This window comes from Maylandia zebra, linkage group LG2 (assembly GCF_041146795.1).
Source record: "Maylandia zebra isolate NMK-2024a linkage group LG2, Mzebra_GT3a, whole genome shotgun sequence".
NCBI classification, from domain to species: domain Eukaryota; kingdom Metazoa; phylum Chordata; class Actinopteri; order Cichliformes; family Cichlidae; genus Maylandia; species Maylandia zebra.
The window spans coordinates 37,607,557-37,627,486 of NC_135168.1; the positions used below are offsets into that span (position 1 = coordinate 37,607,557).

Below are 19,930 nucleotides of genomic sequence, written 5' to 3' on the forward strand. Positions count from 1 at the left end.
GTACAAATGCAAAGGTCGGAATACTTGCAAATTAGCCATTTCATTATTTTTCTTACATTTACACAATACCCAAAGACCTGTTTTTGTTTGAACACGGTTGAGTATTGTGTGCAGACAGACAAGAAAATAAAATAAATTCGATCCATTTTAGATTAGTCTGAAAATGTGGAAAACGTGCAACGGCCTGAAAACTTTGCTTGATTTTGACTGTGCAGCGCATTTACAAAGTAATTGTACAGACAAAACTAAGCAATAAGTGCAAATCATTCTTCTCAAGGAATGAACACTGAAACCACAAAATCACAATAAAGCCGATGATTAATAGCTAATTCTTAGCCTTATAATCTGCTCCATCAGCTGCTTCCTAGAGCAAAAAGCAGTCGCTAAAACACTAACGTACCTATTCAGGATGCTGACCTGCACTGACCCCAAGACATCAGAAGTTAGTTCAAGTTTTACATAAGCAGTGGAATTAAAGGAGAGAATATTTATGGCTATTCCCACCACAACCCGTGGTGGTCTTTAGTCTGAAGACACCACTTTAAAACACTAAATCCTCTGTCACAACATCAGCGCTGTGCACTGTGGACAACCCAGCCTAATGAGCCACAACACATACAGTGGGGCAAAGAAGTATTTAGTCAGCCACCGATTGTGCAAGTTCCCCCACTTAAAATGATGACAGAGGTCAGTAATTTGCACCAGAGGTACACTTCAACTGTGAGAGACAGAATGTGAAAAAAAAAATCCATGAATCCACATGGTAGGATTTGTAAAGAATTTATTCGTAAATTAGGGTGGAAAATAAGTATTTGGTCACCTCAAACAAGGAAAATCTCTGGCTCTCACAGACCTGTAACGTCGTCTGTAAGAAGCTTTTCTGTCCCTCACTCGTTACCTGTATGAATGGCACTTGTTTGAACTCATCATCTGTATAAAAGACACCTGTCCACAGCCTCAAACAGTCAGACTCCAAACTCCGCCATGGCCAAGACCAAAGAGCTTTCGAAGGACACCAGGAAAAGTATTGTAGACCTGCACCAGACTGGGAAGAGTGAATCTACAATAGGCAAGCAGCTTGGTGTGAAAAAATCAACTGTGGGAGCAATCATCAGAAAATGGAAGACATACAAGACCACTGATAATCTCCCTCGATCTGGGGCTCCACGCAAGATCTCATCCCGTGGGGTCAAAATGATCATGAGAACGGTGAGCAAAGATCCCAGAACCACACGGGGGGACCTGGTGAATGACCTGCAGAGAGCTGGGACCAAAGTAACAAAGGTCACCATCAGTAACACACTACAACGGCAGGGAATCAAATCCCGCAGTGCCAGACGTGTCCCGCTGCTGAAGCCAGTGCATGTCCAGGCCCGTCTGAAGTTTGCCAGAGAGCACATGGATGATACAGCAGAGGATTGGGAGAATGTCATGTGGTCAGATGAAACCAAAGTAGAACTTTTTGGTATAAACTCAACTCGTCGTGTTTGGAGGAAGAAGAATACTGAGTTGCATCCCAAGAACACCATACCTACTGTGAAGCATGGGGGTGGAAACATCATGCTATGGGGCTGTTTTTCTGCCACGGGGACAGGACGACTGATCCGTGTTAAGGACAGAATGAATGGGGCCATGTATCGTGAGATTTTGAGCCAAAACCTCCTTCCATCAGTGAGAACTTTGAAGATGAAACGAGGCTGGGTCTTCCAACATGACAATGATCCAAAACACACCGCCCGGGCAACAAAGGAGTGGCTCCGTAAGAAGCATTTGAAAGTCCTGGAGTGGCCTAGCCAGTCTCCAGACCTCAACCCCATAGAAAATCTGTGGCGGGAGTTGAAAGTCCGTGGTGCTCGGCGACAGCCCCAAAACATCACTGCTCTCGAGAAGATCTGCATGGAGGAATGGGCCAAAATACCAGCTACTGTGTGTGCAAACCTGGTAAAGACCTATAGTAAACGTTTGACCTCTGTTATTGCCAACAAAGGTTATGTTACAAAGTATTGAGTTGTATTTTTGTTATTGACCAAATACTTATTTTCCACCCTGATTTACGAATAAATTCTTTACAAATCCTACCATGTGGATTCATGGATTTTTTTTTCACATTCTGTCTCTCACAGTTGAAGTGTACCTCTGGTGCAAATTACTGACCTCTGTCATCATTTTAGGTGGGGGAACTTGCACAATCGGTGGCTGACTAAATACTTTTTTGCCCCACTGTACCAACAATCCCTCCAAACACTCCTGTTCTTAAATACCAGCCCTCCTGTTCTTTGCTTTTGGTGTAAAACCTCTGGCCCCTTCTCCCTAGAAATTTCTTTCCCTTCCCTTTATGCCCCACATCCCTCCCCTCTTACCCCACACCCTCACTCCCAGAGCTCTTCATTAGGGAGACGTGGGAAACTGGGCTTAAACCCTGCCTGCGGCACTGTGCCAGCTGCCACTCTTTCACTCACACTCACACACACACACACACACACTCTCTCTCTCTCTCTCTCTCTCTCTCTCAGAGGAAAAGTTCACTAAATGACTTACTGCGCCACCAGAAAGACCCTCCATTTATCTAAAAACCTTGTCTGAGCAAATCCAGTAAGGAGAGCGCTTTCAAGAGAAACAGAACTCCCGCAGTAGGATTTAACCTAGTCCTAGCCTATACATGTTTTCCAGTCGAATTCCCTAATTTTGTTTTAGTCTAAGCGTGGTCTAAATCTTTGTATGAGCAATCAGATCAGACTTGTCACTGGGAAAGCACTGCTAGCAGCCACAAGAGTCCCTGCTGTTTATAACCCCCAAAGATCCAAATAGTTTAAAGCAGTGGTTGTCAAACTGCACCATGGGCCCACACTGGTGAGGCAGAGAGCCACTGCAGCAGGGCGTGAATAACCATGGGAAAAATATGGGGAGTTAAATTAACACAATTTTAGTACCAAAGAGTTTTCCTCTAGTTGGGACTAAAACTTAGGGTTGTTGAACATCAACAAAGCAAAAAACAAACTGCACTAAAGCTTGGTTCTCACCTGTGAAGTGCTCCAGGTAGTATCTGTAAAGTTTAGCCTGGATTGGAGTCATTCTGACTGACAACACATACTCATGCTTGGGAGGTAGGAACTTGGTGAGTGCAGTGTAATCTTTTCTCTGTAGGAAAAGCAAATGCATTATTTAAGCAGGAAGTCAAAGGAGGCCTGAGAGAATCATTTCAAACACAAAAATGTTTTTTTAAATATATACCTGGACGCATCCAGCAAGCATCTCATAAAGAATGTGAGCTCTTTTCTTCATGACCCGGACATCTTGTAGGGTGGAGTCAGCACACTGACCGTTCTGGATGGGGTTAATAAAGCGGTTCCTAAACTCCTTAACTGAACCAAGCAGGTTTTCCTTAATGAAGTTCACCATGCAGTGGTCTGGTAAGGAGACAAAAGTCAGAAAAGTTATTTTTAAAAAGTAAACAAAAATCATCCATATAAATGATTCACATGGATGATAGCAGGAAGTCTCACATTCAATAAGGTTATTTTGCAGCGGCGTTCCAGTCAGCACAATCCTCCTCCTCGTCCTGATAGAGTTCATTGCTTTGGACACAGCAGAGGCCTCATTCTTCAAGATGTGGCCTTCATCACAGATCACCAAGTCTGGCCCTAGTAAAAATGAACACAAGGATAATTTTAATGCAGCCAATTTCAGATCAGGTCACACCGCTGGAATGGCACGCACATCGAAAAAAAAAAAAAGGGGTTTACCAGTAACAGGCTCAGATGTAAACAAAAGAAAATGAAAACAGTTTGGCTAATTTGGTACATGTGGCCACATTAGAACAGCTAACGTGCAAAAAACAACCCCAGGACTGAGTCTACATTCAGCCAGAGATGTACTCACTTAAAGTGAATGTTTGTTTTAGCTTATATCAGTTTAAAAAAGGATCATTTGGACCACAAGATTGATTTTTAGGAGCACCGAAAGATAACCTAAGTCCATAACATGTAACGTAAAAATCACTCTACCTGGATCTACCAGAGTCTTCTGAAAAGTCTCTTTGAGCTTCTTGCTCTTGATGTTCCTGCCCTGCGTCAGGTTTCGGTACATTTCGTAGCCCATGATCATAACGCCGCCCATCTCCTGCCATCGCTGAAGGGCGTACGCTCGCTCCTGTGGCCTCTTCACTGTAGCCAGCTCAGTTACCTGTTGAGCACACCAAAGGTAAATATGCTAAGCAACGCACTGGAAACAGAAAAGGCTTGAAAGGTCACAAGGGCAACCCATTACCTCTAAACTCTCTTCATCCTTCATTCCTTCTTGCCACTTTTCAAATTCATTGAGCCAGTTCAGGACAGTGTTCAGAGGGCAAACCACCAGTGCTGTGCTGAAATCGAGCTTCTCACAAAGCAGCAACGTGTGAAGAAATGTCACCACCTACAGGACAAAACGAGTCAAATGTTGCACCAACAGCACAGAGCTTTGGAACATTTTTATCAGACTGCCTTTTAATATAAGCACTGATTTTGACAACTGCTTCTCTGTGCTGTTCTAAAGTTCCACAGGAGGTCATTTCTGTACGTTTGGGGCAGCTAAAAACATTGCATTACACAACTGGTGTAGTTTGTACAAGAGTGAAAATGAACAGACAATATAAGGCAAGTAACTCACTTGCAGAGTCTTTCCCAGGCCCATACAGTGGGCAAGGATGCAGCCAGAGCCAGAAGACTTCTCAATTTTTTTCACCGATTCACAGCAGCAGTCCCATATAAACTGCACTCCTGACAGGGACACAAAACACACACGATAGGAAACATCAGTGCCGAGCACCTCAGGCTTGCTTTGCTTTTTTTTTTTTCTCCAGCACCTACCGGTTCAAAATTCTTTGTGCATTGTGTCCTTACCATCAACCTGGTGAGGTTTGAGCTTTGTCACCAGGTTCCTGTGCACCTGCACCAGAGGCTCTTTGGTTTCTTCGTCCTCGTCCAGCACCAGCTTGGTAGTGATGGGGCAGACAACCTGGGAAGACTCCTCCACCACAATCACCTGCAAAATGAAGAAGAGCCAAAAAGATTATTTTAATTCTAAAATCTGGAAATAACGTCTTAAGTAAAAGAAATATATCACTAATTCTTCCAGTATGTTAAAATTCTCACTTTGTATCTCCAACAAAATACCTCGCTCTCTTTACGTCTGTGTATGTGAAGGAAGCCCGTTTAGGCTAATGCATGGTCAATTTCACAAATTAAAAGAAAAATCCATCATGCACTTTTGGCAATTCTGACTAAACCATGGCGCATTTTATTCATTTTAATAAAAAAAATAAAGTACTTACGGAAACACCCTGCTGCTCGTTACACTTTCATTTTCTAAAAATGTCCTTTAAATGTATTTAACAGCAGAGCTACCCCTGAATTATGAGCACATGGCTGACTTTTTACATGGGTCGTTAATATTGGCAAACAATGTAGCCACCACAACTGGCACTTTGTATGCTGGATACATACAGGCTGTTATGAAACCATGCTAACGCTAATGCTAACACAACCACCAATAATACAACAGGGAGATAATAGAGAACAAGAAACAAAAATGGAGACAGCTGTGAAGCATGTTGTGGTTCTGTGTGGCCCTCGTCTCCCCAACATCTGCTTCTCTCCAGTAAATGTTTGATTTGGACCAGCAGCCTCAACCCACTTACTTTGGCAGTACTGCTCCCAGAGGCAGCCATAAGCGGACTGCTATGGGCTTCTTTTAGATGAAGGTTTAAAAGAAAGAAAAAAAAATGTGCCACTGCAGGCAAAAGAGGATGAGCAGAGTGGTTCAAAGGCCACAGCTGCCAGAGAGTCCTGGTACAAACACCAGGAACATTTTACATCATATGCAGGAGTTACAGGACAAGTTCTCAAATGTCATGCACCACAAAAAAGTCTAGCCCATACACTATAGATCCCAATAACAAAAATGTTATCACAATTAAATTTGTGACTGGTCCACATGGCAGTTTAGCAAATCCCTTTATTGTAATTCTTAATTTCTCTACCAAAAAAACAAAAAAACATATCCATTCAACTTGATTTCACTCTGGATTTTTCTTTATTCGTAGCCATTTACCACCCACAATGCAGCAGCATTCCCACCACTGAGAACCAACTCAAAATCAGCAGGATGAGTTCTAACCTACCAGGATTTGTGCCAAGTTTAAATTTGTAGTAATAGGGAGATTGGTCAGGAAATGTGTTATTGGCCTATTAAACATAAATTTGCATTGGCATACACACCAACCATCAAAGTCCAGGATCCCTGTTAGTTTCACACCAGTGTATTTCACAAGCTAGTTGACAGCCCATCTTTTCACACTAACCTTTCTGAATCTTTGATTCATATATTTGTTTTATGGTAATTACTATAACTTCCAAAGCAGACTCTCCAACTGCTTGATCTGAAAAACTTAAGACACATGATTTGATTTAGCATAAAGTGCAAATAATGAAACGTACTGCTCATCATTAGATCCTCTTACAACTAATATTCACTGGAAACTCTTCATTTTCTTTCCACTTCCTACAACAGCTCAGGGCTTTGAATATCGAGTCTATACTCCTGATAACAGCCGCACATTTCATCTTTACCTCTCGAAGTTTCTCCCTGAGTGCCTCTCTCTCTGCTATGCGCTTCCTCCTCTCCTCCTCTTCTTTCAGAGCATCCCTCGTCTCCGTCCGCAGCTTGTCATCCTTCAGGATTTTGCGGATCTTCTTTCGGCCTTTGCGTCCTTCTCCATCTTGGTCCTCCCCGCCCTCCTCTCCACTCTGTGGAAATGAACATCAAGTTCAGCCCTCTGATGTTCAGCCCTTAGGCTACGATCAGTAGCTGAGCAGCCCCATGATTGGTTTGTGGCCTCAATAATCCCCACAACACACTCCAGGGTAAGTTGAAATAACATTTTAAGTGTCGTGCATGACTTGACTTGGTAAATTTCACATGGCTCCATTTCCTCTACCTAGTAATCCTACTATGAAAAAAGAAGCTTTGGGACAGTTTAGGAGCACCAAGTGCACTGCATTTAAAACACCTTCTCATTGCTTGAAGAAGAATCCTGAACTTTGATCCTGCGTCGCTTCTTCTTCTGAGCATAACTTCTCTGTTTTTCATCATCCTTCTTCTTCGCAGCTCTGCAGGAATAAAAAGAACAATACTAGATTTGTCCGGATCCACCGGCAGTGAAATAAGTCACCACCACTGGTTGGAGTTCTTTCCTCTCACCTGGTCTTTCGACGCTTGTCTTCATTGTCTGAGTCGCTAACTACCTCACTCTCGGCCGACTCGCCACTGGACTCTGACTTTTCAAAGTCTGAGTCTGCAGAGTCATCGCTGTCCACTGAAATGCAAATAAAAAAACAAAACGAAAACCTGTCATCTAACAGCTTCTTCAAATATTTTAACCTCAAGTAGGACGTGGCACAGACACTGAATTATAATTTCAGAACAAACCTGTACGTCCTGACTTCTTTTTGCCCTTCTTCTTCTCTTTCCCAGCAGCCTTCTCCTCTCCTGATTCACCCTCACTCAGTGAGAGTTTATGACGAAGCAGTTTATGGCGTCTGCCACTCTTCTTCACTTCGACATCAGAGCCAGAGTCTTCTGTATCCTCATCATCTTCATGGAAAGAAAAATTTGTTTTGAAAATGTTCATGAAGATGAGTATTATTAAAAAATAAAATAAAATAAAATCCTAGGATTATTTAACAAATTTCTACCTTGCTGTTCGTCTTCTTCATTTTCTTTTTTAACTTTCTTGGAGGACTTCTCCTCCTTTTCTGCCTCTTCATTGTCAGAGGAGCTCTCTGCTCCCGAGGAGTAGTTCGATTTTATTTGGGCAAGCAGCATTTTCTTTGCAATCCTGCAGGTAAAGAGAAATAAAATCATAAAAACCTGATTTTACAAAAACATTCTAGCCCCCCAAAAAATGAACAAACAAATACAACATTTGTGTGGAACCTTGTAAAGTTAGTGCAATATAATATAAATCAGAGCATTCGAACACCAGTTTCTCCTTTGAGATTGTTTCAATGCAGCTGTTCGATCTGCTAACGCTAAACCTCGCGTTTCACTGTTGGGACTGAATGATGTTGATACCCACTTGATGCCTAGTTGGAAGAATCAATTTCTTTTACAAGTACCTGTTCTCAGGATCGTCGTCATCATCGTCGTCACAAATCCCAGTAATTCCCTCTTTAGTGTCCACTTCATCTCCTGTACAAAACACCACACATTATAGCAAACCTCTCCGACATTTAAACAGATCAAAGACATTATCAATATAAAAAATTGCTAAATTAGAATGATTCCTTCACAATTTTCTTTTATATTGCCATGAACTTGTAGATGACTTTAATAAGAATAAAGAGAGTAATCAAAATTATCGCATGTATATGGAAGTATAATACAGAGTTTGAACAGAAGTCAGGGCTAAATGTCGCAATTATTTAGGTTACTACAGCTGGTCAGTTCCAGTAAGAAATAAATTGCTGATATGAATCATTCTGGCTGAGGAGATATAAACTGGAGATATCTTTAAGAGGAACTGCCTTGGGTCAAAGCTGTTGGCTTTGATGGTAATAGCTCAAAAAGATGCTGTTGTTTTCGCTGTGGTTAAAGATTAAATGTTAAAGTAGTTTTCCATACACACGTGTAGCTAACTGAAGGCCATGAAGGTCATTACAAGAAAAGTTTAACACATCTCTGTCCTCCTGAAGCGCATTCATCAGCACATTTCATTTATTTAATTCATGTTATAAAACTTCCAGGTAGGGCTGCTCAATTAATCGAATTTTAATCTAAATTACGATCTGGGCTTTCAACGATCATTAAAAATGACCTCCCTCGTGCTTTACTCTCGCGCTGCTCCGTGTGGCAAATCGAGCGCACCTCTCTGTGTTTCGAACACATCACGCGTCACAACAATTAAGAGGACCCGAGGGAAGCTCGGAAAGCTAAGCAGAAGTTATTTCGAGAGGAGAGTGACTGCCGTTGGTTGAAAAGAGAGGTTAAAAAAAAAGCCCTTCAGTGGTGTGGAAACATGGGTTCGCTGAGTCAGACGTGGATCAAGTAGACAGTGTGTAAACTTTGCTACTGTGTCGTAGCTGCACCACAGAGCAACACTGCAAAGTTCACTAAGTATAGATGTTTACATTTTTCATTTATTTTTTTATATTGCTAACATTTGCACTGTTATCAGTATTTGCACACTATTTTATATTATTTTTTGACAATCTTTAAAGCCATTATTCAACACATTGTTATTGTTAAATAAATATCGTCAAATAATAGAGATCTCAATTTCAGTGAAAATAATCGTGATTATCATTTTTGCCATAATCGAGCAGCCCTACTTCCAGGTGTACCTGAGGATTGAATAAAGGCTGCACTGCCTGCCAAAACGTTATCCTCCACAATAGGTTTGATCTTTTGCTCGTCGCTGTCCTCCCCAGAGGCACCTTCAGCCTCCTCTTCCTCATCACTAGAGGTCAACTGTAGCTTTGAGGATGTTCCAGAGCCCTTTCCCTTGCACTTCTTTTCATAGGACCTCTTCGGCTTCGTCTCAGGTGAGTTTTTGCTTTCTTCTTTTGTGTCATCCTGCTTCTTTACACGGGTAGATCTCCTCCTCGCTACACGCGCTTTACTGTCCTTCTCCTCAGAGTCCGAGTCTGAGGAGTCTGAGCCGTTCCGTTTCTTCTTCTTGGAAGTCTTCTTACCTTTACTTGCTAGGTCTGAATCGGAGCTTACAGACTTCCTTTTGCGTTTGGACAATTTCTCTGCGTCTTCTGTGGATGGCTTTAGTTTGCGCGAATGCTTTTTAGAATTGGCGCTTCCCTCATCAGTGCTGTCGCCTGCTGCGGCTTTTTCCTTCAGTACATCAGGAACTTCATCCGAATCAGAGTCAGCTGTCTTTTTATCAGAAGCCTTGGCCTGTTTCTCGTCTTCCTTTTTAGTGCTCCTGGATTTCTTGGAAGACTTGACCTTGTCTTTGTGATCTTCCTCTGACTCTGAATCCGAGTCAGAGGACACATTCTTGTCCTTATTCTCAGTCTGCTTTCTCAAAGGAGTAGTCTTCACTCTGCTAGAGCGACGGCTGGGCGGTGGGCTCTTGGTTCCATCTACTTCATCAGAAGCAGCATTTTCTTCCTCCTCGCATTCTTGTTCAGACTTTTTTGACACCTCGCCGCCCTTTTCCTTGTTTTTGGACCTGGATGACCTTGACCCACGCGTTGTAACAACTGGGACAGGAGTCAGTTTCACTATAAGGTTCTTTACCTTAGGCTGGGGCTGAGTGTCTGCTGGGTTTCCATTAGACTGTGACTCGGCATCAGTGACCGAGGTTGTGTCAGCCTGTGACAGCATTGTAGAATCTGCAAGACTCTCCACCATCTGAAAAAGCTCTTCAGGAACCGAAGGCGGCACAGACATAATATCATGATCTAAGGACATTTCACCAGCAGACACCAGCCCATCTTCACAAACTTCTTTTTTAACTGTCCTTTCGGTTGCGTCAGTTTCTGTTTGGTGCTCTTTCATTTCACTCTGTTCTGACACCTGATCTTTTACCACATCCTGCTCCTGAAGCGTCTCCTCATCCGCCTCTTTAGGTGGATCGCTCTCACACACCGAATCTGCAGTGTTGTCCATGGTATCATTTTCTGCAACTGCCTCAACATTAGTGCTTTTTCTAACAACGTGCTGGCCTTCATTGCCATTCTGCAACTCCATGTTTCTAAACTCAGGCTCCAAAGCCTCCTCTAAAGCACTGTGAGCTTTTCTCAAATCAGAAAGCACGGCCTTAAAGGCTTTCAAATGCCGATACCTGATAGATCTATCTCCCTGGTCCTCGGCTTCCTGTTGAATGAACTGAATGAAAGTATTGTTCAACCCAGTTGTAGTTTCAACAAGCTTTTTTGCTTTCTTTACAAGTTCTTTTGGTATGTGCAGTTTTCTGTAGGAGAATGTCATGGTCCCCGAGTCTTCTGTGTGTTCTTTTCCATTGACGACTGCTTTGTGCTCTTTGGCTGCTTTGTTCTTATGCTTCTTGCTCTCACGTTCCTCCGTCTTCTCCGTTTTCTTTTGCTTAAGCTGCTGTTTCTCCATGACGCGACTGCATTTGGAGACCAGATCCTGGAGGGGCTCTGATCTGCAGACATAACAGTGCCACTTTGAGTTCTCATCAGTAATCCCTGACAGCTCCTTCCTGCCCAGGTTGCGCAGAATGCACTTCTTGCAAAAGGCGTTGTTGCAGTAGTCACAGCAGATGAGTTTGCCGCCTTCAGCACACCACCTGGAGAAAAAATATTTAACATGGTTTGAGGGCAAATAGCAAATGAGGTCCTCAAAAACTCTTCCAAACATTACTTTAAAAGAAATTCACTGTTTTATTAGTGTAGTGTACCTGCACTGCTCATCCATCCCATCAGAGTCTCTGCTGATGTCGTCACTTGTATAGTATTTGTAGCATGACTGGAGGAAGAGGAAAGAACGTAAATATTAAAAAAAAAATAGTGAAAATGGTAGAACTTGTAATAATATGATGAAAATATGTGAAATGTCCATCTCAGAGTCTCTACCTTGCAAATAAGTACTTTGAGCACAGGATGAACAAACACAGAGTTACGCTGGAACTGGTTCACTTGTTTTCCACAGGCAGTGCAGTTTACCTTCTTCTGCAGGGCATCATCTACAGCAAGAAGGAAGAAAAACAAAACAAAACATGACTTTCACAATCCACTTCATTTACTTTAAAATCTTATCCAGGTTCATTTTCAACAGTCAACATGACAAATCTGTCTCCCCCCCCCACGCACGTTAAAAAAAGTCAGCATTCTTTTAGCGGCTGTCCAAGCATATATTAATGTTTTCCTCTGTCTGAGAGAATGACAGAATTCCAATGCCCTCACCCTTACTTTAAAAGTTTAGTTGCCTCTAACCAGTTAAATTACTGTCTCCAGTTATTTAAATGCAAGCTAGGCAGATCTCATGGTAGTTTGAGGTCACGTGCCTGCACTCTGTGGACTGCAGCTGGCAACAGGAGAATCAGGTCTACTATTGCCAGCTGCACTTTTGGAGTACGAGTCAATCCACTAGACGAGGAACTCACTGAAGAAGCAGCTGATTCCTATCACCTTATTTATTGTCACAATGTACGTTTACTTTTACACCTCTTTTTGTACCACACCTGCCAAAAATCAGATTTAATTCTGTAAGAAACACTGTAAACACACATTTTTAATCAGAAATATAATTACCTGTTTTTTTCTGTTTGAAATCCACTCTGAGCTTCATAGCACCTTTGTTTTCATTCCCAGCTGGCCTCATCACTAAAGTGCCTGAAGAACAAAACAGCTCCGTTTGCAACCCAGACATCCACGACATCTTGAATAAAAATTCAGAAATACCTTCGTACAGTTCATACCTTTAGAAACACTCCCCGTGTTATTGTCTGAAGGATTGTCAGAAGTGGCACCTTCACTTTCAGCCGAGGACTCGGATCCATTCTGGTCCGTGTGCTTAGCTACAGAGGTGGGCTTCCTGCAATAAGTCAGGGAATCAACTTTAACATTTCAATCTGCATCATCTCTGCGAGCTATTTTGACCGCATACAAGTGCATAAGCAACAACAAAAGGCTGACACATTTAAGAAATCTGCTCCGCACCTCTTGTTGCGAGAAGAGGAGGGCTTCATAGTTTCTGCTGAGCTACCAGGCTGGCAACGATATAAAATGTGTTTTAATTGCTTGAGAATGAACAAGTTTCAAACATTTAAAAAGTCTAAAACAAACAAACAAAGTGGTGAACTTACCTCCTCTTCCTTTTCCGCCATTTGGTCTAGGTGTGATTCTGAAGCAGCCAGACTCATTTTACCTGAAAAAACATTTACAAAAAAAGTTTGCATTCTGGTACCATATTACATCTGACAGAACAGTCAGAAACTAGAGGGAAAAACACATTTAAAAAAGTACAGCTACATGCATTTACTGTATGAATCTATGTTCACATTCTGCATTTAAACTGAGCTTTTGTCTTTAATTTCAATCTAAACAGTTCATATCTTCTATTGTACCATGGTGCTCTGCTCTGTATAAAGCCCAAGGCTACGTTCACACGTACACGGGTATTTTTGAAAACGGAGATTTTCCGTTTTCGTTTTAAAAAATAATCCCGTCCACACGTAAACGCAGAAATGAAGGAAAACGCTGCTAGGAACATGCCAAAGCAACAGGTGGCAATATTTTCCTTACCGTGTAGAAATGAAGCCTCGATGGGAAATAGTAAACAAGGATGGGGCATAGAAGCAGAACCGAGTTGTATGTGTGGAGGGACAGTAACTGTGTGTATATGTAAACATTTAAACACTGCAGAGAGTACAATTAACAGTAACAGTATTGTAGAAATTCATTTCACCGAAACAATAACGTGGCGCACAGTGTGATGTCAAAAAAGGCGCACACCTTTGACGCTGCGTTTTCTGCGTTTTTCTCGTCCACACCTAAATGCAAAAACGGAGTTTTCAAAAATATCCACCCTGGCCGGAGTTATTAAAAATCTCCGTTTTCAGTGACCGAAAACGCCGTTTACGTGTGGAAGAAAGGTGCAAACGCATCGAAAAATCTGCGTTTTCAAAAATACCCGGGTACGTGTGGACGTAGCCCAAGACCAACAGCATATCACTACTATAAATATAGAATAACAAGAATATCAACAGCAGCAGACAAAATTATGATACAAAAGACAAACACATTAAATTTTTCTTTAAGGTAAGGTGTCCAGCCCATTGGATGGCTTCAGAAAATATAAAGGAGGGCAAGAATTTTGGACTTTGATTCTGACGTTCCTGCTTAAGGTGACAAAAAAAAGAAATAACTAAATGTTTTTGCATCTGTCCCAATTTTATAGCTATTGAGAGTTATATCTTGAATAAACTGGAGTTAATTGCATTGTGGTGCTCAAAGTGCCAAAACACCAAAATATGGTCTGTTTACTTCTTTTTTTTTTCTCCTTTTTTTAAGGATAGTCCCACTCCTTGTTTTACAGTAGTTACTATTTCTCCCCCCCCCCCCCACCCACTGTGCATCTACTATGATGAGAGGCTCCAGCTCTTCACACTGTGACAGGATGTACTCTTTCATGTCCTTCAGGTGAAATGTAACGGTTGCTAGGTCTATGCTTTCTGTGGTTGGCGGATGTAGACAAGTACAACAGGAAAAAAAAATAGTTCCCACATAAAGCCACTCGCAACAGAGCTTTTCTTTTAATAACTATGGGGTTATTCTTCATGAGTGTATTGAGTGAGGCTTTAAGAAAGGGGAAAGTGGCATTTAGCTTTATGATATTCAGAAAAGGGCCGATGTCTCCAAAAGTGCGCAACTCAGACCAAAACAATCTGTATTTGCTTGATAGGCCAACTGTTTCTCTAACGGCGATTTTATTTATATATTATTTCCAGTACACCACAGCATGAAAACAAAGCTATGCCAACATTTATGTGCACAGTCTTCCGTAAACAAACTCCGACAAAACTGAACTAAATGCAGCTAAATGAGCTCCTGATGACAACAAAAGCCAAACCGCAGGTTTTGCGAGTCCGCACAATCACGTAATTAAATATACCGCTGTGACCTACATGTTTTATAGGCACATCTTTGGAGCATGCCGCTCTGCAGACAGAGCCGCTGCTGTTTATTTTGCCCCTTTTGCGTCATCATAACGTGCTGATTAGATGCTACGAGATGTGGTGAACAATCACCCGGGCTTGCTAGCAGCAGCCGGCCGTACAATTCTTACTCAGTTCTTCCGCGGGAGAAAGAAAAGAGCCCACCTATCTGTATTTGCAGCTTCTTTATCCTCACTGAAGTCTTTCCGGGTTTTGACAAGTCACAAAGTGTCGACTATCAGGGATGCCAAGTTCAGCTCTGGTAATATTAGCCCGTTTACTTCTTTTCACTGCCCCCGTGTTGCCCTGGCAACCTTGCAGTCTCGGCCGTTCACACAAGCTCCAGTGCATGGGCATGCACCGCTGCATGCACAGGCCTTTTTCTCCCTGTGACGATGCCATGACACCAACCCGCGCGCTACCCGCAGACTGGCACTGCCTCGTATAGCATCCCGGCTAGCAACATTTAGCTGGCTCCAATTAACACAACGAAAACTACCACTCAATAAAAAAAATCAATCACATTTAGGATTTTGATCACTTTGACAAACATCCATGTATGCGCATGTGTGCGTCTGAATAAGCGTGTGCGCAAACTTGAGCATTACCGGCCGCGCAGCTAACGGCTGCAACCAAGCTAGCCTAGCTTGCTAACTAGCAAATAGGCTCCTATGGCCCGGCTCGCCGCTAGCGAAGGCAAGCACGGCAATCAATGCAAAACTGACTTGTCTAAACAAACAAGACAAGTGTTCGTACCTACTTCTCGCCGTCGTCATTTCTTGACTGACAAACACGGGTTTTGTCTTTGGCCCAGGCAGCCCAGCTCAGTCGAGCATACAGATTTTCACTAGTGTTAAAGCAAGAAGAAGCAAGAGAAAACCGAAACAACTCCGGTCAGTGGAGACAAAGCAGGGGGACCATCTTGCCGGATGGCTGTGGACGCAGTAAAATGGCGCATCTAGCCTCAATCCTGTGCGGATTCCTATTGGCTGACAGGCTCGTGAGCTTTGGCGCTCTGAATGGTCCAGGCTCTCCGGAGCTGATTGATCCTCCGAGCGAAAGCAAACATTTCCTCCATAAAAAACAAGAGCGGCAGCTGCTTTTGCTGCTGCTCCTGGCTGGGTTGTCATTCCTGTTGAAGCCTATTTACTGATAAAGGTGTACAGCACACAATTTCTATACATCTTTCTCGAGGACGACAGTTCAAGTAAATAAACATGTAGGATCTAAATACACATACCATTGTAAACCTCAAAAGTTTACAATGGAAAGATAATATAAGGCATGTAGCTACAAAAAAGGTGGAAACCACTGTTTAATCTTCAGCAGTAGAACTGACAACTTATATATTATAAAGACATATGACACAATGTTAGAATGTGACAATGTACTAAGTTGAGCTTTACAAGCATCTAATGGTTTAAGTAAATAAACATGACTGTGTTGCACATTTGGTGCAGTCTGTCCTGTTTGACTGTTTAACCATTTATAACCAAGATTCATGCAGACCTTATGGACTCATTTTGAAATCTTGGCTTGGTAAAATCACTGAATAATTCTCATCTTTCAGGAACTACTTGAATGGTTGAGGAGCAAAGTATTGTGAAGTGCACGTGATTGTTTTGTTTCTGTGTTCAGACAGCAGCAGCTTGTGAATGCCTACTGCAATACACTGAATATCCTTAAAGCTGAGTTACTTAACAATACCTAAAGGTGGGGCCCTTTCTCAAAGGATGTCAGCCTCTCCGGTGCAAGGGCACAGCAATAACGAGTAGAAGTGTATAAATGTAAGCGTATTTAAACTGCAAAAAGGTGTGTGCTCGAGCTTCAGCATATATAAAAAAAACATCACATAATAAACCAAAAATGTTGCAGCTATCTCTCAGCTGCACTGGGTGTGATTGGTGGAGGCTGTGACTAATTCTACTAATTCGAGTATTTTTGGCTTACTGTTAATGAAAGCTAAACACTGTATTAGTTGTAACTAACTTTTAACTAAATAGTTTTAAATAAATAATAATTTAGTTAAAACGAATACAGTAATACACTACTACTGTTGTGTCTAATAATGACATAATTGGAGAGAGGGGAGCAGGGTGTGTGTGTGTCTGTGTGCGTGGGTGAATAAGGGTGTGTGGGGGGGATTACTATACAGAGTAAAACTGACATTAGGGCTATTAGGAGTTTTCTCTATCAGTCACATTTTCCTCTTCCTAATGTGTGTGGGATTGGCTTAAGTTGAAATCTTGACTCAAAATATTTCCCATGTGCCTACACATTACACACCACAGTCTGATATGTCACACATTAATGGCTAGACACTAATACTAATAAAAATACTAATAAATGTTAGTAATGCCACTTGCTACCACACGCAAACTCTGCTTGTACATTTAAAGTGCGATAAGTCAAAGTCCCAGTGGTGAAAGTAAAGGGCGCACCAAAGATGCAGTCTCTGTGGTAAAAATATACCTTAAGGTGTGAATATGGGGGGGTTAGGTTCTTGATTAAACTTTTCAGGAAAGGTAACTTCTTAGTAATCGATGGAGTTCAACTAGTGGAACATGTAATAATCATCACGCCTTATTTGGTGCTTTCCCCCTGTGACGTGGTCATGGGTGAGTTGTATAAGTACCAACAGTAGTAAGACTATCTAGGGAATTTACCTTATTCTACTCAAGCTGACACTTCTAGCTCCGGAGCTCTTTGAAAGACATGAAGAACTTTGGTATTGAGTGTCTTACACTGTTGATGATAGCTGTGATGGTCTATGCAGCACCAATCAACCCGTGTGAAGACAAAAGGCTGAAGCTGAAGCAAATTAGAGAACATGCCAACAAGGCATTAAAAGATCATGTAAGTAAACTTTATGTTTCTCTGTTAGTACGCCATATATTCTTTGTTGATATACTCACATTTTTATCTAATTATCCTTGCAGCTGCCTGACTTCAATGTGCCTAAGATAGAAAAATGTGTGGTAAGTTGAAAATGTTTCATATTTTACTCTTCACGGTGTTCTTTGACCTCTATAACAGACAGCGGTTACCACGCGTTTGTTATGTTATGTCATTCAGTTTCATCTCCAGCATGTTGGGCACCGTTGCTTATCACTGTTTTCTCTTTGCAGGAAAAATTCTTCTGCTTAGCTGACAAGGCGCTGAACAAATCTCTGGAAAACAATTCAAATCAGAATCTGGCAACACTTGAGCATTCCCTGCGTGTGTACAGCAAGGTAAAGATGCATATTTCTTTCAATGCATTTGTATGGCAGTAATTCAAAAAACTGACTGTGTTTTAGTAATTAACACAGCAAATCGCTGATGTGGTGATAAAAGATTTGTGTGTGTGTGTGTGTGTGTTTAGTTCTGTCTTCAACTAAATTTAATGTTCGAAACATAACTGGTAAACCTGATTTTGTTGCAGGATGAAAACTGTCACCTGCACACGCAAAACCAATATAATATAAAAGACTTTCTGGAGAAAATTGTGCATTGTGTTGACGTCGCCTTGAACAACAAGAGCATCATATGTCCACATCATATTAAATGAAGAGTTATCCCCAAGTTTATTGCAACTGTAAATATATTTATGGACTTATTTAATGACATATTTATTACTTTTTTCACGTTTTCTATTTATATACAAATAAATTAAAACAAAAAGGAGCACTTGTCATTACTTTGATTTTTACACCTATTGATGTGTGTTTGTGTATTTATTACTCATTACTGCCATCAGTGTGTAACGTTTATGGGATAATTATGAACTTCAGCCAGGCATGTTAATGATTTAGACATGTGATCACTGGATTTATAGCCTATCTTTATCTCTTTATTTAAAATTAATGTGTGCATCAGTCGCATGCTTCTTACCAATATAAATGATTAAATTATTAAATGTTTTTTAAAACATGTCATTCATAAATAAACAAACAGGGCCTGCCTGAGTAGAGCGTAGGCTTCTTTGTCTGCCTGAGAAAGCGGTCTGTTGATGGTGACCACTTCCCACGCAGGAAAGCAGAAACAGCCCATTTGTAGCACCTCATCCCTCTTTGAGCCACCTCTCTGCGGGGCAACCCCCGGTTCATTTACTGACACAAATACCAGACTTTCACAGTTTGAAAGTCAATAAATAGATGACAATGACTCGGCTATGTGACCCGTTTCACATCACCATGAGCCGCCAGTTGTAACTTTTGATTTGATGCAGTGAATGATGCCTGCCTCTGTGGTTTCCAGCAGGATGTCACACAGATAGCAAGCCCTGCTGCATGGCTGCAATGTAGATCGAGGTTAAACTGGGACGAGCCGGAACCTTCGACTAGTGAGTGAATGTTGAAATCTGCTGTTACATACAAAATGCTTTCTGGCGAGTTCATTTCCTCTGCGCTGAAGCCTAGCGTTGCTTCCAGCTGACGGCATGGCGATAACTCCTCCATCAAATTCAAAAGCAGTGTGCACATCCTTTTATCCCTTTCATCCCCGCTTTGCCCGATGATGTGCAGATTTTTAAGTCAGACAGTGGATCTGTACATGTGTCCCTGAAGTTATTTCATATTAAGAAATGACCTGAAAACAAATTGAATCACTGGAATTTTGTGCTATTGAAATATGGTATTTTAATGGTATTAAAATATGTGGAAATTTAGTGCAGTTTACACTAATGGACTATACTGGACTAGTGTAGAGCAGGATGTGGTGTTTAAGATCACTTTTTGATTAGATCTGTGGTTCTCAAACTGTGGGGCGGACCCCACTGCAAGTGCACTGACAACCATCTATAAATATGATGTAAAAATAATGTGAATAAATATGATTTATTTCTACAAGGAAACATGAGAGTTTGCTGATTCAGTTGCACTGATGACTTTCAGCTTTAAGTCTAAAACAAATTCTCTTATTTTTAATAAGATAGCCGATCATTGTTAGGTGTTGTAGCAAACCTTTTCGGCTTCTGAAATGGGGCGTGTAGTTTTACTCATAAGATTGTACCTTTGATACTGCCTGTGAGCTGGTAAGGAGCTGTGACAGCACATGAAATGCTGAATTCAGACGGTTAAATCCACAAAGAGCAGTAAACCTCAAGGCTGACAACAGAACAGATCAGCTGATCACAGCCTGCACAAAGAATACAAAACATTCACACAAATGAAGTTATCGATGGACCATTGTGCTGGGAATGCTCATGCAGATGATCAGGCGTGTGTAACATGTCCGATCATCTTTCATGTGTGGTGCCATCATGAAAAGAGGGAT

The 19,930-nt window shown here is 41.6% G+C and overlaps 2 protein-coding genes across 4 annotated transcripts in view; one reads left to right on the forward strand and one right to left on the reverse strand.

The window, feature by feature from the left end:
- atrx (ATRX chromatin remodeler) overlaps positions 1-15,650 on the reverse strand; it is a 37,750-nt gene extending 22,100 nt beyond the window's left edge. Inside the window, exons 1-21 of one of the 3 annotated variants that reach the window (XM_012925131.5) lie at positions 15,435-15,650; positions 12,824-12,885; positions 12,678-12,727; positions 12,437-12,552; positions 12,270-12,350; positions 11,592-11,701; positions 11,417-11,484; positions 9,381-11,305; positions 8,157-8,229; positions 7,734-7,876; positions 7,468-7,632; positions 7,240-7,354; positions 7,049-7,148; positions 6,609-6,785; positions 4,881-5,022; positions 4,648-4,757; positions 4,267-4,413; positions 4,005-4,182; positions 3,504-3,641; positions 3,232-3,407; positions 3,021-3,138 (exon numbers count right to left, since the gene is read on the reverse strand). In XM_012925131.5, the coding sequence (XP_012780585.3) occupies positions 3,021-3,138; positions 3,232-3,407; positions 3,504-3,641; positions 4,005-4,182; positions 4,267-4,413; positions 4,648-4,757; positions 4,881-5,022; positions 6,609-6,785; positions 7,049-7,148; positions 7,240-7,354; positions 7,468-7,632; positions 7,734-7,876; positions 8,157-8,229; positions 9,381-11,305; positions 11,417-11,484; positions 11,592-11,701; positions 12,270-12,350; positions 12,437-12,552; positions 12,678-12,727; positions 12,824-12,885; positions 15,435-15,450 (4,210 nt within the window). In that variant the 5' untranslated portion in view covers positions 15,451-15,650. Of the gene's footprint in view, positions 1-3,020; positions 3,139-3,231; positions 3,408-3,503; positions 3,642-4,004; positions 4,183-4,266; positions 4,414-4,647; positions 4,758-4,880; positions 5,023-6,608; positions 6,786-7,048; positions 7,149-7,239; positions 7,355-7,467; positions 7,633-7,733; positions 7,877-8,156; positions 8,230-9,380; positions 11,306-11,416; positions 11,485-11,591; positions 11,702-12,269; positions 12,351-12,436; positions 12,553-12,677; positions 12,728-12,823; positions 12,886-14,839; positions 14,978-15,430 lie in introns of those variants that run through there. The other 2 variants (XM_024804658.2, XM_024804660.2) reach the window with 2 other exon arrangements.
- A 1,712-nt stretch (positions 15,651-17,362) lies between these two features.
- Positions 17,363-18,260, forward strand: LOC143413934 (uncharacterized). Its single transcript, XM_076877414.1, has 4 exons — positions 17,363-17,530; positions 17,614-17,652; positions 17,803-17,907; positions 18,099-18,260. Exons 1-4 carry the CDS (start codon positions 17,390-17,392, stop codon positions 18,222-18,224), a joined length of 411 nt encoding a protein of 136 aa, XP_076733529.1. The 5' UTR covers positions 17,363-17,389; the 3' UTR covers positions 18,225-18,260.
- Positions 18,261-19,930: the final 1,670 nt, after the last annotated feature.